At 40.9% G+C, this 18,539-nt stretch overlaps 1 protein-coding gene and 1 long non-coding RNA gene across 6 annotated transcripts in view; one reads left to right on the top strand and one right to left on the bottom strand.

The window, feature by feature from the left end:
- The window catches only part of chd3 (chromodomain helicase DNA binding protein 3), a 30,514-nt gene extending 11,975 nt beyond the window's left edge, over positions 1-18,539 (top strand). For all 5 annotated transcript variants that reach the window (XM_088434017.1, XM_088434007.1, XM_088434026.1 and 2 more), the window contains exons 19-40: positions 937-1,078; positions 1,138-1,269; positions 1,337-1,454; positions 2,361-2,485; positions 2,566-2,797; positions 3,867-4,051; positions 5,812-5,989; positions 6,072-6,158; positions 7,139-7,224; positions 7,512-7,645; positions 7,720-7,864; positions 8,082-8,244; positions 8,333-8,454; positions 8,957-9,152; positions 9,238-9,336; positions 9,424-9,555; positions 10,119-10,227; positions 10,654-10,786; positions 12,232-12,427; positions 13,310-13,473; positions 13,737-13,863; positions 17,623-18,539. In XM_088434017.1, the coding sequence (XP_088290143.1) occupies positions 937-1,078; positions 1,138-1,269; positions 1,337-1,454; positions 2,361-2,485; positions 2,566-2,797; positions 3,867-4,051; positions 5,812-5,989; positions 6,072-6,158; positions 7,139-7,224; positions 7,512-7,645; positions 7,720-7,864; positions 8,082-8,244; positions 8,333-8,454; positions 8,957-9,152; positions 9,238-9,336; positions 9,424-9,555; positions 10,119-10,227; positions 10,654-10,786; positions 12,232-12,427; positions 13,310-13,473; positions 13,737-13,863; positions 17,623-17,873 (3,256 nt within the window). In that variant the 3' untranslated portion in view covers positions 17,874-18,539. The remainder of the gene's footprint in view (positions 1-936; positions 1,079-1,137; positions 1,270-1,336; positions 1,455-2,360; positions 2,486-2,565; positions 2,798-3,866; positions 4,052-5,811; positions 5,990-6,071; positions 6,159-7,138; positions 7,225-7,511; positions 7,646-7,719; positions 7,865-8,081; positions 8,245-8,332; positions 8,455-8,956; positions 9,153-9,237; positions 9,337-9,423; positions 9,556-10,118; positions 10,228-10,653; positions 10,787-12,231; positions 12,428-13,309; positions 13,474-13,736; positions 13,864-17,622) is intronic.
- LOC148428881 (uncharacterized) lies at positions 2,111-7,126 on the bottom strand. Its single transcript, XR_015867846.1, has 3 exons — positions 6,976-7,126; positions 5,798-5,925; positions 2,111-2,775 (listed from the first exon to the last, which is right to left on the bottom strand). It is a non-coding gene; the product is annotated as an uncharacterized LOC148428881 (long non-coding RNA).

The raw sequence follows: 18,539 nt of genomic DNA, 5'->3' as shown, positions 1-18,539 counted from the left end.
AAACTCTCAGTCAGAGTCACATCCCTTCCTTTTTTTTTATATATATATATATTTTACCATTTTAGCAGTGTTGGTGCAAATATCAAATAAGAAAAAAAAATGTGCGGATCAGAATTTTTCCACTGAAATGAATTGAGATGCCTACACAATTTATTCCAGCCTCACAAAAAACACAAACACAATATTTTTAAATATGTGTGAATGAGAAAAATATCTAGTTGTATTAAATACTATATACTATATAAACATATAGTAATAACATAATGAAATAGCATAAGGAGTTTAACACTTTGTGCATCATGTTGTAATTCAGTTGACATCATGCCACTCCTTTTGATTTACATCTGTTGGCCACCAGAGTGCAGTATAATACATATAAACAAATCACATATGTTTGACAATAATACGTGATATTCATTTATTTATTTCAGAGAAAAATGTCCTCAATTCAATATTAATTTATTTTCATCATTATTACAGCGAATAATAAAAGAACGAAATAAATGAGTTTTTTTTTTTTTTTGAGGACAGAAGGTGCTATATCAAAAGAATAAAGTTCTCTTTTCCGAGAAAAAAGTTGCAATATCAAGTTGTAAAACAAACATGAATACCCGTATCGTTTGCCAATCTATTGTGTTTTGCAACGTGTGTTAGCATTAAACGAGCTTTGTAAAAACAAAGTTAATTTGTTTTGGTTTCAATCGTAATGTTTAATTCTCTTTATTTTATGTTTTGTTCGACAGTAAACTTCTAATTGGAGTAATAACAAACAGCTTGAATTCTCTTTTTTTTTTTTTTTTACTTCAGAAAAATTGTTCTCAGTCTGCCAAACTGTCAGTGGATTTTGTGGCTTGCGTTTTTGGCCACAAACAAACTGAATGGGTTGTAAAATCAAACAAAAGACTGAAAATGTTGTTTTGTTGTCTTTAAACACAGAAAATACTACAAGCTGATTCTAACCAAGAACTTTGAGGCTCTGAACTCCAAAGGCGGAGGAAATCAGGTCTCCCTGCTCAACATCATGATGGACCTGAAGAAGTGCTGCAACCATCCCTACCTCTTTCCCGTCGCCTCCATGGTGGGAAAAGTGCTAAAGTGCAAAAACGCCACAAATTCGCTAACTTACTTTCCTTCCAGGAGGCCCAGAAAACGCCTAACGGCGCTTACGAGGGCTCGGCCCTTACGAAAGCTTCCGGGAAACTGACGCTGCTGCAGAAGATGCTGCGGAAACTGAAGGAGCAGGGACACCGAGTGTTGGTCTTCTCACAGGTAATCCTTGCAGGTTTGCCATGATTTCCCATGCGAGACAGTTTTGATGACGTCCGCTTTTTCGCAGATGACAAAAATGCTGGATTTGCTGGAAGATTTCCTAGATTACGAGGGTTATAAATATGAAAGGATTGACGGCGGTATCACTGGTGCACTTAGGCAGGAAGCCATTGACCGCTTCAATGGTAAGTAATTGATTTTTCACTTTATACATGGATATTAATATTATGACATTTTATTGTGCCAGTGTAGTATTTTTTTCTGTAAGAAAATTTACATTTTTACAAGGATTAGTTTCTCTAAAATTTGTGGTTTTCTTAGGGAAAGTTGATTGATGACAAATGTGACAAAATGTTAGATCCTTTCAAAAAAAAAATAATTTTATTTTATTTTATTTATTTTATTTTTATTTATTATTTTATAATCAGTTTAATTTTTACAAATGAATACATCAGAGGATAAAATGAAGGTTGTGATATTACAGATATTATAGTAAATGCAAATTACTCTAATACATATCTTTATCACTGGAGGCATTTTTATAATTAATCTGCCGATTAATTGGTTAACAAAATTTAACTTAGCCAATTATCAGAATCGGTCGAGCTCTAAAAATGTTCCAGTATTTGGAGATTTATGTCTTATGAAAAGAAATAGTTAAGGCTCAATTAAAAAAATATCACAATAAAGTTAAATTGTGGTGGTTGCAAAAATACAAATTTGTAAAAAAATAAATAAATTGTCTACAAAATAAGTATTTTTTTTCTAGAGCAAATGTTTCAAATGGTACGAGTTAAGTTACAGTTTTACCAAGAAAAAAGCTACAAATCACACACTTGAGTTGCATTTTTGTGTACATAAAATTGTAATAATCAGAGAACGAAGATGAATTTTTTCAGGAAAAATGTTGCAAGAACAAAGTTGCATTCTTTCAAGAAAACAAAGTGAAAGAGTCCTAATTGAATTTTATCATGCTTCTTTGCTTCGATATTAAAATGAAATAAGAAAACAACATTTTTTCCTCGAAAAATGTACATTTCATCATTATCGTAGCCGTAATGGTATTTGGTATTGCACTTTTCTATTTGCAGCTCCCGGCGCTTGTCAGTTTTGTTTCCTCCTCTCCACCCGAGCCGGAGGTTTGGGCATCAACTTGGCCACAGCAGACACTGTGGTCATCTTCGACTCGGACTGGAACCCTCACAATGACATCCAGGTAGCGGCGCCCCCGGCTGCCATGGGTTTGTCTTTTTTGGCCCCCACCTCCTCTGAAAAGCGCTCTTGTCCGCCCTCCAGGCCTTCAGTCGGGCTCACCGCATCGGGCAGGCCAACAAGGTGATGATCTATCGCTTTGTGACGCGAGCCAGCGTGGAGGAGCGCATCACGCAGGTGGCCAAGAGAAAGATGATGCTGACCCATTTGGTGGTCCGGCCCGGCCTGGGGTCCAAAGCTGGCTCCATGACCAAGCAGGAACTAGATGACATCCTCAAGTTTGGAACCGAGGAGCTGTTCAAAGATCAAGGAGACGGTGAGTGTACGATCGGATTGCGTTTGACTGAGAGTCTATTAAAAACAAAGTTAAACTGTACATATACTATTTTAGGAATTAACTCATTCGATGCCATTAATGTTATATGCATCAATGATCCAGTTATTATCATTCATCAGTATTATTTTTTTAAACATACATGTATTAGGTCTTTATTTTTGGAGAATAATTCAAAATATTACAGTAATAACATTTCTCACTTTTTTCTTTTTCAAGAAAAAAAAATGCAAGATTGCTTAAATTTTGTTTGTTCACAACATTAAAAGAGTGAAGTTGTATTTAAAAAAAAATGGAACTAGAAGAAATCTTTTTAAAAGTCAAGTTTTGAAAACATAGAATAAAAAGATGAATATCTATTTTATCTAATCAGGTTGTACCTTGGATACAACCTCATTGATTTTTTTTATTTTTTTTTTTAGAAACAGCCCCAGCTTTACATGAAGTGGCCTTTTTTTTGGTAATAAGATGCAATAGTACAGGAAATTAATTGTTTGGGGTTTTTTTTCCCAACAAAAGAGTTACAGTATTTTTCAAATTTTTATAGAGTGCAAAGTTCTATTTTTTGCTTAGTGTCAGGAGTATACGATTTAAATTGTTTTTTTTATTCTAGGAATCAAGTTTTTATTTTTTATTTATTTTATTTTTTTCCTGAAAACAGTCGCCATTTTACTCAAATCAGCTGTATTTTACGCCAAGGCTAAAAAAAATCCCTGTATTAATTACGAGGTTTTATTTTCATGAAAAAAACTAACATTTTTCTGGAATTAATTTGTATATATCTTATTCAAACAATATTATCTTGGTACGAAGTTGCAATGCTGTTAGAATTAAGTTGTTGAAAGTGGTGATATCCCCAAAATTAAATCAGACTTTTTCAGAAACAAATAACAGTATTATCCCCCAAAAAATTTTCAAGAAAAAAATTAAATTTGTGTAAAAATCCGGTCTTTGTTTTGTTTAGAAAAAAACATTAGCATTTTATTAGAATTATGTTGTCCTTGTGGGTTGTTATGTGTCAAATATTGATGGCTTTTACTGTCCCTGACAGGTATGAAGAATTCTTCAGGGGATAAAGGTGACGACGAGGGCAACGTGATCCACTACGACAGCACGGCCATCGAGAGGTTGCTTGACCGAAGTCAGGACGCCACAGATGACTCAGACGTCCAGAACATGAACGAGTACCTCAGCTCCTTCAAAGTGGCCCAGTACATGGTCCGAGAGGAGGACAAGGTAAGAGGCAAAGGAGAGATTTTTTTTTTTTTTTTTTTTTTTTCCTGGGACTAGTTTTTTTCTATTTCACTTCCAGCTTTACCTTTTTTGGACTGTTGCTGGGAAGGAGGAGAAAAAAAATTGGCAGCTCCGTTACATTCATCTTGGTTTACGCCAAAAAGCAGTGAAATAATGAGCCGAGAGAAGCAAAATAGCGCTGCAGATAACTGGGGCGATAACTCACGCTCGCATTTCTCATCGGAGCTGTATAAATATATTGACGGCCGCTGCTTTAATCCGCTCCTTGCGAGGAAACATCTGTATTTCAGTAAGGAGCTTGCGCACATTAGCTATGGGGGCAAAAAGCTTGTTAATGGTGCACACATAGGAATGGTTATTGTTTCCTTGCTCTTCTCCATAGCCTTCTTCACACTGTCCGTTATGGTGTTTCCTAGCGTTTATTGACCAAAAAAATTATAAAAAATGTATTAACAAAAAAAAAAAAAAAAAAAAGAGAAATCACAGCATGTTACCAAGCTTCAAGAAAAAGATATTGCTGAAAGAAGTCCTTGAGTAATTTGAGTACCTCGGTTCATTTTGTCTTTCCCTAGATACCTGCTTATTAATGTATATCTTAAAAAAAAACAAAAAAAAAACAAGTCAATCAAACAAGTCAAAGTCAATCGAAGCAACAAATGTCCATGTAAAAATCCTGGAAATGCTGTGAGTTGGCCAACTTCAAAATAAAACGTAGTTTACCAAATAATATGTACACGTATGACTTGGCATGCCTTTAAGTTTGAAGTTTGTCACAGCAGCGTTTCGTGGTGTAACAGCTTTTCTATTCTTTCTACTGCAACTGAAGGCTGACTCCTGATGCAAATAACATAACATTGTTCTTAAATCATGCTCAGTCGCCAATTCCGGGTGCTAACGAACAACATCATTACGCTGACATTGACATTAGGCACTTGTTACTAGTGTTTACCGGTGGCTTAGACTCCGCAATATACCTATTGATCGTTTCTTTGTTTTGACATAAATGGCGATTAAAGAATCTAAATCTATCATAGATTAGCTGCTAGCTAGCTGCGCTTAAATGCTTCACTTTTTGATGCTCACAGCCTGGTGCAGTTGACATTCGTTTCGAATTTTCTGTAGGGTGTCCGACTACCAAAAATACATAATTGCCGCTGTCTCTAATTTGATTACAAACCACGGAAAACACATGTAAACAGATAATACAGCAATACTTGCAGGCTTCTATCCTCTGCAAAATCAATGCAGTTGTGAATGTACATCCATCAATCAATCCATCCATTTTTTTTCTTTACTGCTTATCGCCACAAGAGGCACAGGCATGCTGGAGCCTATCCCATCTGTTTTTGCGCAGTCCATATGTCTGTATTATACTGCCCCCAGGTGGCCAAGGCACACACACCATAATCAGCACACTTTCCATTTCTTTCTTTCTACTTTCTACTTTATTTAACCAGGGAAGTCCCATTTAGATTAAAAACCTTGAGTTGAAGCAGAAAATATAGCAAAGCTGTTTCCTGTATTAGCGCTACTTCTTTTTTGTGTATGTGTGTGGATGGGTGTTTTGCTGTCCTACCTGAATGTATTTACCTAACGAATATCTTCCATTAAAAAAAAGCTAAACAGCTCAAAAAACTGATTAAAACTTGAATTTTAAGGTGTTCAATTTTAAGTTAAATTTAATGGTTAATCCTAATGTATTACAATCCCATTTTGTATTTCACCTACCTTTTGTGCACCAGATCGACGAGATTGAGCGAGAAATCATCAAGCAGGAGGAGAATGTGGATCCCGACTACTGGGAGAAGCTGTTGCGGCACCACTACGAGCAGCAGCAAGAAGACCTGGCCAGCAAACTGGGAAAAGGCAAGAGGAACAGAAAGCCGGTCAACTACAATGATGCTGCGCAGGAAGATCAAGGTAAGTGAAGGGATGATTTTTCTGTTTTCTATATATATATTTTTTTTCTCCTGGAACTTCTGCATCATATTTGTCATTTCAGAGTGGCATGCCGACATTTCTGACAACCAGTCGGAGTACTCTGTCGGCTCCGAGGAGGAGGATGAGGACTTTGACGACCGCCCAGAAGGTGAGTCATAAAGTCACCTACAATAAAACTTCATTTATCAGCTTTGCTTACATAATGTTGAGAGAACATATAAAAAAACAAACTTTTAATTATTTTATTCTTCCTACATGTACATACCTCATGATTGTTGGGCAAGGTACCCAGTAAATGTATTGAGCTATGTTACAAGCTACATTAAAGGTATCTTAACTAAAGCTACCCACCATACAAATGTAGGTCGCTAAACCGCAATAACATGCATTGCATTTTATTCCTAGGGTACTTTTACGTTGCAATTTGACAAAAATCACTCAAAACTCTGATTTTTTTTAATCATTCTCTACACTTCCACAAGGTGGAGCCAAAGCTTTGAAATTAGTGTTGTGTGGAGTACGTAGAAGCTTCCCCCCTATATTGTGGTTTGTCCTTTGCTCCCCCACATACTGTAAATTTTTGGTGGAATGTATCTGTCACAGAAATTGCTGCTACTTTATGGAAACCAAATTTTTTGCTTCAAAACGTTTTTCATGGGTTTTTAAATTAGACTTATGTTACATGTGCAGTTTTTTATCAAATCAAATCAGCATTCATTTCATTCAATCAGCGTTTTTTTTTTTTTTTTTTTCTCGGGCGGCTGTCAATTACTTGTGCTATTCGCGGCAGGGCTCCGTCCCAATCCACCACGAATAACTTCACAATGAACCAAATTTTTATTTAGCAGATCCAGTTCCCTGGCACACTCATGCAAAGTCCTTTGCCAAAACACACAAAGCGCGCTCGAGACGGCCATCTCCGAATGAAAGAAATGAAAAAAAAATTCACATTCTCCTTTCCTTACCTTGCCAAGGAGCTCAATGTTTTCATCATCGCGTGAAAATCATTTTGAAAGGCGAGCATGCGATACAAGATTGAAACAGTGCCTTTGCAATGTTTTTTTTTTTTTTTTTTTTTTGCCGGGCCTTGGCTGAAGTCTTCTTTTTTAACCCCTTGATTTCCCTCAGGCCGGAGACAATCTCGCCGCCAGCTGAGGAACGAGAAGGACAAACCGCTCCCTCCTCTTCTGGCAAGAGTGGGCGGCAACCTCGAGGTCCGTGCACCTGCTTTTGTTTTCCAATGTCCAAATTTTCCCTACGTAAGCAGAAGTAAATTTGAAAGTTAGCAAGAATAGTCATCAGCTTTCTAATGTTACTACATGTAATGACTTGATAGTCTCTTGATAATAATTTGACAACTATCAAGATCTCAGCCAAGCAAGGGTGTAAAATGTATACATGAAAAAATGATATTTATCAACAGAATATTTTCTCTGTTTTTGAATGAAAGCAGTCAGCCTCAGCACTGCCTTTGCATTTGACAATTTTTTTGTGTGGCTAGGTTCTCGGCTTCAATACCCGGCAGCGGAAGGCTTTCCTCAATGCGGTGATGCGCTGGGGGATGCCATCTCAAGACGCCTTCTCCTCTCAATGGCTGGTCAGGGACCTCAGAGGCAAGACTGAGAAGGAATTCAAGTAAGTTTAATGAGGAAAAAAAACACAATGACGCCGAAACGATTCAATTTCACACTGAGCCGTTTCTCCGCTAGAGCATACGTATCTCTCTTCATGCGTCACTTATGCGAGCCGGTGGCCGACGGCGCAGAGACGTTTGCTGACGGCGTCCCCAGGGAAGGTCTTTGTCGCCAGCCGGTTCTCACGCGCATCGGTGTCATGTCGCTGGTCAAGAAGAAGGTAGTGCTCTCTTATACATGTGACAATAATTCTCAGCAATCTACAATGTGTTGTTTCTACTGCAACAGCGGTGCTAGTTTTGTCAGCTTGTAAATGGATTTTCCTTTTAGGTGCTAGCATTAAGCTAGAAGATGTTGAAAATTGCTAACCGAGTTTCCCTTTTAGTTTTTATTAGTTGACCTTTCAGGGTCGTAATTGCAATTTATTTCGCATTCAGATTCAAGAATTTGAGCACATCAACGGGCGCTGGAGTATACCGGAGCTCAAGCCCGAGGTTATCTTGGACAAATCCTCATCTAGGGCATCGTCCCCCACCGCCAAGACCGCAACGCCCACGCCGGACGCCAGCTACAACAACACGCCATGCACCTCCAAGCCAGGTAGGCGGCAAAAAAAAATATACATCAGTGTGAAATACGCCGACTCTCCAGACGACGTGAGCTCACGACATTTTGTTGATGTACAAAGCGACACCGGCGCCGGCAGACAAGCCTGAAAAGAATAGCAAGGAGGGTGAGAAGGAGGACAAGAAGGATAGTGAGGCCCAGTTAGAGGAGAAAAAAGATGACTGCAAAGAGGGAAACAAAGAGGTGAGAATTGAAGGAAATGTCATTTTGATAAAACTTTGATTATAATATCTTGGGGGCTTAAATGACATATTTGCTGGCATTGAGCCAAAACGTATGAGTTGTATTTGAATTATTTTTTTTTTTTTTTTATGTTACCATCAGTCCATAGATGTAGTAGGTGTTTCGCAATTAATTTGGGGGATTTTTCAAAAGTGATGATTTTGGAAATTTGAGAATTCTGCCGGGTGCCAGCCATACAGTATATAGTTTTAAAAATCTGCTCAAGCTGGATATAATTTTTTCATCTTTTACAATTGTATTTCACTTTTATGTATAGTGCTATTGTATTCAGTCTTGTAGAACCTTTTTTTATTTTACACTAACGAGTAAAATTTTTACTGAACAGATTTTAGCATAGTTTATTTTCTAATACGTCCCAATGTTTTGACATGTTTTACCCTTTATTTTTGTTAAAAAAGTGACCCTCGATTACAAAAGCTCACCAAGGCTTATGTCTTTTCAGCCCTGCGCACCGCAAAGCATGTCCCCTCACTGTCCGAAAACAGAGGGTAAAGACGGTGACGGCAATGACGGCAGCAACCAAACGCGTGAGGATGAGGAGGACCAAGCAAACAGCGCCCTGCCACTGGACAGGAAATCGCCAGACGAAAGCAAAGTAACAAGTGAGCAGGATGGGCAGGTTCAAGAAGAAAAAACAGGTCCATAGTCCCCCCATAGTAACGTCAGAGAGGGGTGGATCCCCAGCTATTCACAATTTTGTGCTTTTTTTATCTAACGCTAAAGCTCCGCGTCTCCCTGATGCTGAAGCTGACAAGGAGCGGCAAAAAGACGCGGAGAAGCCCGAAGCAGCAGAGTCCAAGGAGGCTGTTGAAATTAAGAAAGGTAAATCCAACAGCTGTCATTCAGTTTTTTTTTTTCCCCCGTTCTGGCCCTAAACCCTAGCTGGCGGATACTCCTTGTCGTAAACAGAGGAGCTGAAAGGTGAAAAGGATGCTGGCAAAGAAGTCCGAGAAGCAAAGATGGAGCTGGCCAAAGGGAATGGCAAGCTGCCTGCTGAGCGGCCTCGCTTCATGTTTAACATCGCTGATGGCGGTTTCACTGGTCAGTCAGTGCAATGCCGAATTGAAACAAAAAATAATCGTTCAATTGCAATATAGTGCAATACAGTGAATATTTATATGAAAAAAATGCTTAGATTGCTTTTCTTACTTAGGGAAGGTAGATAGCTTGCTATTTATCTATGGTAGGTTGAACAATAAACTAGATAAGATAATAGGGCTGAATGATTTTGAGAAACATTTTGCAATTATTTTTTCCCTCAACATTGCGATTGCAATTCATTATGCAAATATTTTTTCAGTCCTCCTCACATACATTATTCTTTAGTGTGCTAGATGGTTTCATCTGCATAAAGATGAAACTTCGTTTGACCGAAGTCTCTACTGAAATTATTTTTTATTACTAAATGGAAAACAAAATGGGCCTAAAATTGACCCCTGCGGAGCACCTTTTTTCAAGCAAGGGCTGAAGTGCAACTTTCCAATGCTAAACGCTAAATCCTACCACTCTGTAATTATTATTAGGGATGGAGTATAATTGGAATCATGTTATATGAACTTCCCGTGCATTAAGACACTATTAGTATGTGTTTCCCTCTTCCACAGAGCTACACACTCTTTGGCAGAATGAGGAGAGAGCCGCCATCTCCTCTGGAAAGATGAGTGAAATCTGGCACCGCCGCCACGATTTCTGGCTCCTGGCAGGAATCGTCATGTATCCTTGGTGGATTTGTAACCCAGCCCCCCCTGAGTCCCCCCCGGCGTGCTTGTTTTTAACAGCAAACTAAAACATTAAGTACATGTTGTCCTCGCTATTTTGCGAGTCAGGGTTGCATATCAATGACATAAATCTAGTTTTATGATGCCGCAAACTCAGAGTTCTCGTGTTTCATAAAATCCATCACCCATAAGCCAACTTTATCCGCCATAAATTTGGCATCTTGGAAAATTCCAGATTGGCACATAACTCCCAATAATGCTCCTTTGCTTGTATGATATTTGTGTGTGTGTGTGTGTGTGTCTATGTGACTAAAAACTATTTGATGTTAAGCTAAGGTAATGAGACATTTTTTCTTTCTAAATATATATATATATATTCTTCAGTGATCTTTTTACTATCTGTCCTTGACATCAGCACCAGTCACGGCTACGCTCGGTGGCAGGACATCCAAAACGATCCACCGTTTGCCATTGTCAATGAGCCATTTAAGTCACAGGCCAACAAAGGCAACTTTCTGGAGATGAAGAACAAGTTCCTGGCTCGGCGCTTCAAGGTAAGGCAATGTAAATGTCCTATTATACTGTAACTCATATAAGTCTTCCATATACTTTATACATTTTAAGGATGAAACGAGTCCTCAAGTATTTTAAGTCAGAGATGAAAAGGATGGGCGTCGTTTTAGTTTAATGTTCATTTTTAATTGTTTGGCCATTGATAAAATACAACATTGCTCCTAATCTTTGAAACCAAAGGTTACAGCTAGCATCTGTTATAGTTTGTTCAAGTAAATAAATGACAGAAGCCACATTTTTGCTGTTGTATCCCAATCTTTTGATCCACCGCAATAGCACAATGTATCTAAATGTAAAATTTAAAAAAAAACTCTGGTTCAGGGTTTTCCTTTTCATATGTGAAGCCCTTTGAGACGACGGTGATTCAGAACTATACAAATAAAATTTGATTGATTGATTGATATGTATGATGGATAGATAGATCCAAATAGAAAACATGTTCTAATAATTTAAAATGTTTTTAAACTTAAAAACATTTTTGAAAAGTGAACCTATAAAAAGTAATTACATTGTCTCTATATTTTGCAAATATCACTTGTCCCAGGTTAGTGTGTAACATATCCCCAACAATAAATCATGGTTCCCTGTATGTAAAATACAAATACAGATATATTCTTGGCAAGCTCTTTCTTCAGCCTGACATTTTGTGAAGAAAGACACTTTATTATGAGCGTTATGCTGTCATCAATCACCTGACAAAATGCCCCAAGGCCCACATCTTGACCCAGCCAGAATGCTGACTGCAGCGTTTCTCATCCTGTTTTTGATTGCCTCACATGTTTCAGATCTTCAAACATCCTCATTTATGGCATCTTTACTCAATCGTTCAAAATCTTGTCTGAGAAAAAAAAGGAGTTTTTTTTTATAGGATTTCCCTCATATTTGAGATTCATTACAAGATTTGAAGTAAATATATTTCAGCAAGGATATTCAGTAATTATGTTGCGACCCAAGTTAGGTAGGTTGGAGGTACCTTGGTAGCTTCCCTGGTACTTAATTGATACTCGAAGCGAATGCTTAATTAATTTCAAATTAGAATGGAAGAGAATAGAATTCTGAAATTGCAAATACTGCCATTCAAACAGTGCAGCCTCACTGAGTATCCATTGAAGATAGTTAGTTAGGTCCAGTTCTTTTGTCCTTTCGTCATCACTCCTGGCATGATTTAGAGTTTAGGAGCCAGAGTTGCTATTAACTCATTCACTACCAGCTTGTTTCAATGCAGAATATCTGATCTTTCAAGCCCCACAGAATAATGTATTCTATTGACACTAGACTTGATAGTAAGCAGTACAACATTGGTTGGTTTCTCTAAAAACATTGGATTCTGACAGAAAATTGGGAGAAACAGGCTTTTTTTTCATAAACATTTCAAGCATAACATTGTTTTCACAGTTACTCTAAACATTCACACTTTTTTTCTTAGCTGCTGGAGCAGGCACTTGTCATCGAGGAGCAGCTGCGACGTGCTGCCTACCTGAACATGACACAGGACCCCAGCCACCCGGCCATGGCGCTCAACGCACGCTTTGCCGAGGTGGAGTGCCTGGCCGAGTCGCACCAGCACCTCAGCAAGGAGTCGCTGGCGGGCAACAAGCCCGCCAATGCTGTCCTGCACAAAGGTCAGTGAGGCCAGCTCAATTTGCATCCATACACAGCACATTATAGAGATTGGCTGAGTGGGAAAAAAAAAATCCCCTTGTTCCCTGGATACTTAATATGGGTACCCCAAAAAGATGCCGAAGAACCTAAAGTGGGTAGCTAACTGTAGTATCTTGGTACCCAGGTACCTAATGTGGGTACCGCACGTAGCTTTCAAGGTACCTACAGTGGGTACCCATGAGGAAGGTGTCAAGGTATCTTGTTACTCAGGTACCTAAAATGGGTCCACCAGGAAGTTGCCAAAGTTCCCAAAGTGGGTAGCCAATTGTTGTATCTTGGTACCCAGGATCCTAATTTGTTTACTCCACGTAGGTAGCCCAAGGTAGCTACCCAAGGAAGGGACATAGGTACCTGAGGAAGTTACCCAGGTAGCTTAAGTCAGTACCCCCGGAAGCTACTCAAGAACCTAATGTAGTATACCAAGCAAGATGTCAATGTACCTAAAGTTGCTTTCAAAGGACGGTGCGTAGGTGCCTGAGGATAGTTAGTACCCAGGAAGCTAAAGTTGGTATAGAAATATACCTTCTGTTGTTATCTCGTGGAAGGTGCCATGGTACTTAAAGTGGGTACCCAAAGAAGGTACCTCATTATCCCAGGGAAGGTATTGGTAGCAAGGTCTGTTTTTCTTTCTTTTTTTTTTAACCCACTCAGTTTAAGGCTTTGTAGTCCTTGAATCAAGTCGTATCTTTCCAGATGAGCCAAATAAGGTTGAATGGAATCAGCCCCATGGAAAATGATCCTAATTGTATGATTACGGTCCAAGCAAAACAAAAAGAAGATAATTCCACCTGGAAGACATTATTAGTTGGGAGCAAGGGAGTCATCTGTTGTTGTCCTTGCAGTGCTCAACCAGCTGGAGGAGCTGCTGAGCGACATGAAGGCCGACGTGACCCGGCTGCCGGCCACACTGTCCCGGGTGCCGCCCATCGCCGCTCGTCTGCAGATGTCCGAGAGGAGCATCCTGAGCCGACTGGCAAGCAAGGGCACGGAGACGCACGTCCCCCCGGTCAGCCGCCTTTCTTTACACCGAGCAGAAACACTCCACAATCTTTGCGGGCTGCCAGTGGAAAAATGATGGAGGGCGGCCAGTAAAAACACAGAGCCCATCAACCTGCGCTATTTCACTCCACAACTGCTTAGTCAGCAGATTCTCCTCACCATCTTTAAGCACTTTACAATGTTATTCCCGTTCCCCTTGCTGCTGTTTTTTCCCCCGATCCGTAAATGCCATCTTGAACCGAACTTAATTTCTCCTTTTCCTCGGTGCAGCCTATCCCTCCCGGACCCTACGCCATCCCTCAGAACTACGGCGCCCCCTTCACTCCGGCCCCCCCGAGTGCTCTTCTTATGGGCGGGGCCAACTACAGTCAGATGCCGCCTGGATCCTTCATATCAGGTCAGTGAGCCTCCAATTTCTTTCCCAAATAGACTGAACACAAGAATTGAATTCAATCTATTCAAGCTTATTACTTTCTCTTCTGTTATTTTTTGAAAACGACCTCAAATAATTGCCGTGTGGCCGAAACCCTTTCCGATAATATAGTAGTCCTACTCGGGTACTCCTACTCGGTATGTCTGTGTCTAAATTGAAGTTTCCCTACTTTCCGATTGGATGAGGATTTGGCGCCATCTTGTGACATCTCGGTGCCATCAACTTATTTACATGCACAGTCCTGGTGGGTTTTATCAAAATCAAATAAATGTAATTTAAAGTGATATAAGAACATTTTCTGTTGTAGCTACGGCTAAAACTAAAAATGGAGATTTATAGTTTTTCTTGTGGGCATTATTGCATCTGGCTTCATTCCCCATCCCTGTATCGTTATGAAAGACTGTATACAGGCAGTGAAATATGTTTCCTCATGAGCTCTTGCTGAACATGTCCAGTGAATGATTGATGGTTTTCTGGAAGATCTGGTGCATTGTCTTGGTCTGTCTGGACATATTTTGTTGGCTTGAAACGGGGGTCAAACAGGACAGTCAAAAAAAGCAACAATGGTAGCGAGGAAGGTTTGCTTTTTTACTTTGCTATCCTGGACCAAGATTATTGTAGTTTAGTTAAATTTATAAATACAACTGAGGTTAAAATTTATTTTAAAAACATTTGTTCGTGGAATAAAATTATGAGTACTAATTTACCTACCTGTAAATACTTTTTACATTTATAAAACTATAAACAACTGAAATCTTAACAAAAATGTCATTCATTTTCTTCAATTTCATAAATGAGCTTATTTATTTATCGACTGACTGTATGGCCATGACAGTTATTTTGGAATTCTTGTTCATTTTACATTATTGCACAACTTATTGTGACCCATATTCCACATGTATCTACAATAAAAAGCTAATACATACTAGCATTTATGATAAATTGTCTTATACTTTTACGTAGCGCTTTTCTACCTTATTTACTCAAAGTGCTTTTCACTGACTACTCATTTATCTTCTCTTGACGCGGCATAAGGCACTACTGGGGGGGTTCGATGTCTTGCTCAAGACACATTGGTTGTGGATCGAACCCGCAACCTCTCGGTTGGGACACGACCATTCTACCACTGAGCCATGCCACCTCTAATTCTAATTAAAACTTACAAACATGCTCTAAAACCTATTCTAACTGAATTTTCAAAAAAAGAACAAAAGTCAAAACAAAATCAAAACTGACTATAAAGAAAAAGCCAAATGATTAGAACCTTGTTCTGGACTTGATTACCGGGCGGCCCTGAGCTGATGACGCAGGCAAAAAGCCAAAGCAAAAAGCAAAGTCAGTGTTGCTCCTATTTAAAGATATCGTCTGAGGAATTCCATCTCTGTTGTTGTGGGGGGGAATGGAAAAATGCAATGTCAACATGATACTTAAAATGTGAAGCACTGTCAAATGAATGTTCATCTCAGACCCTCAAACTCCACCGTGGAGTCCATATGGGGGGGTTCTCGTATTGGAGTCCAGACAACCACCTGAAATAGACATTAGTAAACGCTCTGTGTCTATATTAAGGTTCTTTTACCAAAATGTCAGACCTGTCTGACGACTCATTTGGGTCTCAGGAATGCGCACATTGTGTTTTGGCCGCGACGTCCGACTCGCCGCCTCCTGCAGCCGCCTGTGAATTGATATTCGCCATGGCATGTGCTCGCCAGACGCGCTCTGTGGCTGGCCAGCATGTGTGTGTGCATGTGTGAGTGTGTGTATGCGTGGAGCTGTTTAGCTAGCGGAGATGTGGCAGAGATAACTGCAAAAACCTGGTCTTTCCCCAACGGCTGGAGCGCGCAGCGCCGTCTTGGTGTAACTGGAGACCGAAACATCTGTCAAAGGCATTGCACGTTCCATCGGCGAAAATGTCATTATCCCCTGGCCACGCCAAGAAAACATGCAGGAGGTATTTTGAGAGGGACGCCAACCGCAGAGGCACTCTGCTCGCGTAAATGCGTGACGGAAATAACCGTGAGTTGCCCTGCCGGATCCCGAGTCTGCGTGCAGTTCGGTATACGAGGCCACATTGCCACCCCTGATTGGGGTCCTGACCAGAGAGGGAGAAAACGAGCTGGCTGGAGACGTGGACGGAGTTAAAAACAACAAAATCCAAAGAGTTGGCCACCGTCAAGCTCCTATAATAGCCCTGTCCTCGGAGACATTCCCATGTGATCCCCCCCCCTCAACCCCCGCTCACTTGACTGCATAAAACCTGAATGTAGTCCCATTGTGCTTGTTGGGAACTGAGATCCTGTTTTTCAGGGGGGTCCGGTTCAATGACGGAGCGCTCCTGAACCTCGTGAACACTTCACATCCTAGGTCTTGTCTGTAATGGACTTTGGAGGCTCACCGGGAGGCTTTTATTCCTTTTAGGATGAAAGTTTGGGACCTCCTCCTTCAGACAGCAGCGATGACCATTGATAGGTCTTTGACGGCTTCCCTGGAAGAAGTGGAGAGATGCTTCGGGCTTCTGTTCTCGGTTCTACGCTTCTCAAAAAATATACTAACAAGGAAGTGGCCAATTACCTTAGTGTCTCACAGAGAAGGAGAGACTGAAAGAATCACAGAAAGTGGAATAAGTCACAGAAAGGTATAGAAGTGGATGCTCTTGCCTTGCCAGTACAAATGATCAAGACTGTAGTCAAGATCTCCTAGTCTCCTCCTTTATGGAGTCCAAGTCAAGTTCGAGTCAAAAAGGTCAGAGTCCAAGTCAGGTCCAGGTTCCAAAGAGCCAAATCCACGTCAAGTCAGTGTCCACAAGTTCCAAGTCCAAATCCAAGTCCAGATGTGATCAAGAGGAATAATAGTTTTCCCTGAAGACGTTCTGGCTAACACAAGTAACCGATGGTTGCTAGAATTAAATTTTATAACCCCGCTGTTGGCTGACATAACTGAAAGAAAACAATTGCATGCTTGACACTCATGGTCAGGTTAAATAATCAGAGTCTGAAAAACTTTGTTTCAAGTTTTCTTTGAAATAGGACCTCAATTTTCTGGAATAAAATCATAATTGTACTCGGGTGATTCTAAAAATATTGTGTGAGTCTGAGACACGTCCGAGTAGTTAAGTCCAAGACAACAACAAAAAAATGTCAAACTCAAATTCGAGTCTGGACTCCACAGCCCTGCAAAGTACTTGATGCATTACACCTTGCAATCGTGAGGAAAATGTTTGTTTTCTTTTCATTTTCATCAAATACTGTTCCAAAACACAAACATTACAGGTCAAGTATTGGCGCCTCTACCAGGATCCATATCTGTACATCTTGTCCCATCAAAAGCTTAGAGAAGGTCAAACTAAGTTCAGTCAACTGAATTTTCCTTACATTTTGTGTGTATTGTGTAGAGTATGTTGTTTGTGGTGACTGTGGCAAGGCAAAAGTATGCTCACTGTAGTGACTCTGTCTTGAGCTGCACTCCGTCAACCCTAAGCCTTCATATCCTTCCCCCCCACCTGGACTCGCCGCAGGAAAGATTTCCCTTTACGTGCACCACGTGGGTTCATTCAAGCACCTGCAGGATTACCGACCCCCGTCCCCGCCAGCTCCAGTAGCCGCTCCTGACCGACTAAACCCCCCCACCCCCCACCCCCCTCACGGGGGACCAGTAAAGTGTCACATTATCGTGCTCCCCGTCTGCAAGCCTCCACTACAGTCTGCCGCTTGTCTGCCCCCACAGAAGCCGCCGGCGGAGCCACTTGGGGAGGCGGCGGGGGGCCAGCCGCCGGCGGCGTGTGCCAGAAGACCAAGGAGCACGATGTGGTGCAGCGACAGCGGGTGGTGGACCTGTGGAAGGACGGCAAGTCGGAGGGGGCCATCGGCGTGGAGCTGCGCATGCCCAAATCCACTGTGCACAGCATCATCGTCAAGTATCGGCTCAGTAACACCGTGGAGAACCTGCCGCGCAACGGTCGGCCCAAAAAACCGTGACAAACCATCGAGACCGTGCCTTGGGGATTAGCGAAGGAGAGAAGTCGGACGCCGAAAAGTGGCACCAGCGACTTGTCTGTCGGGAGTAAAAAACCAATGTGGACCTCAGTTCAACTCAATTCAGTCTTCTGACCGAATGTTAATGTAATTGGAGGTTTTCAGGAATTCAGAGCGAGGAACACAAATAAATTCCTGATTTCCTGAGGTTTTTATCCCCCCCCTTTGAAAAAAAAGAGTTCCCCTTGGATCAATTCTTCATCCACCGGCAGACTCAAGGAGCCTTTCTCCTCGCTTTGACCCTATACTCCCTCATTCCTCCACAGTCTTCCACTCCTCCGTCTCAACACACACACGCGCGCGCGCACACACACGCATACTGTCTGGACCCCACACAGAATCTTGCAAAGAACTTCACGTATCTGCTGACTAGCAAACGAACGACAATGACCAAAGTCATCCGGGAACACCAAGCTCCATGGACACAAAGAGTGGGAGTTGAAGCCAAGACTTCATTGTCTCGCTGGAATTGGATTTGGCTGTTAAACAGTTAGGGGAAAAAAAGCATCGGGATGGCATTTGGTTTGGATCAGCTCACTTATGCTGGGCTGGCGTGTTGATGCTTTTGGTTAAACGCTTAATTAAAAGGAAGCAAAGGCTATAAACGAG

This window comes from Hippichthys cyanospilos, chromosome 1 (genome assembly GCF_059441005.1).
Source record: "Hippichthys cyanospilos isolate Australia breed blue-spotted pipefish chromosome 1, RoL_Hcya_1.0, whole genome shotgun sequence".
NCBI classification, from domain to species: domain Eukaryota; kingdom Metazoa; phylum Chordata; class Actinopteri; order Syngnathiformes; family Syngnathidae; genus Hippichthys; species Hippichthys cyanospilos.
The sequence above is the reverse complement of the archived record's forward strand: the minus strand, read 5'-3'. Positions and strand labels throughout refer to the sequence as shown.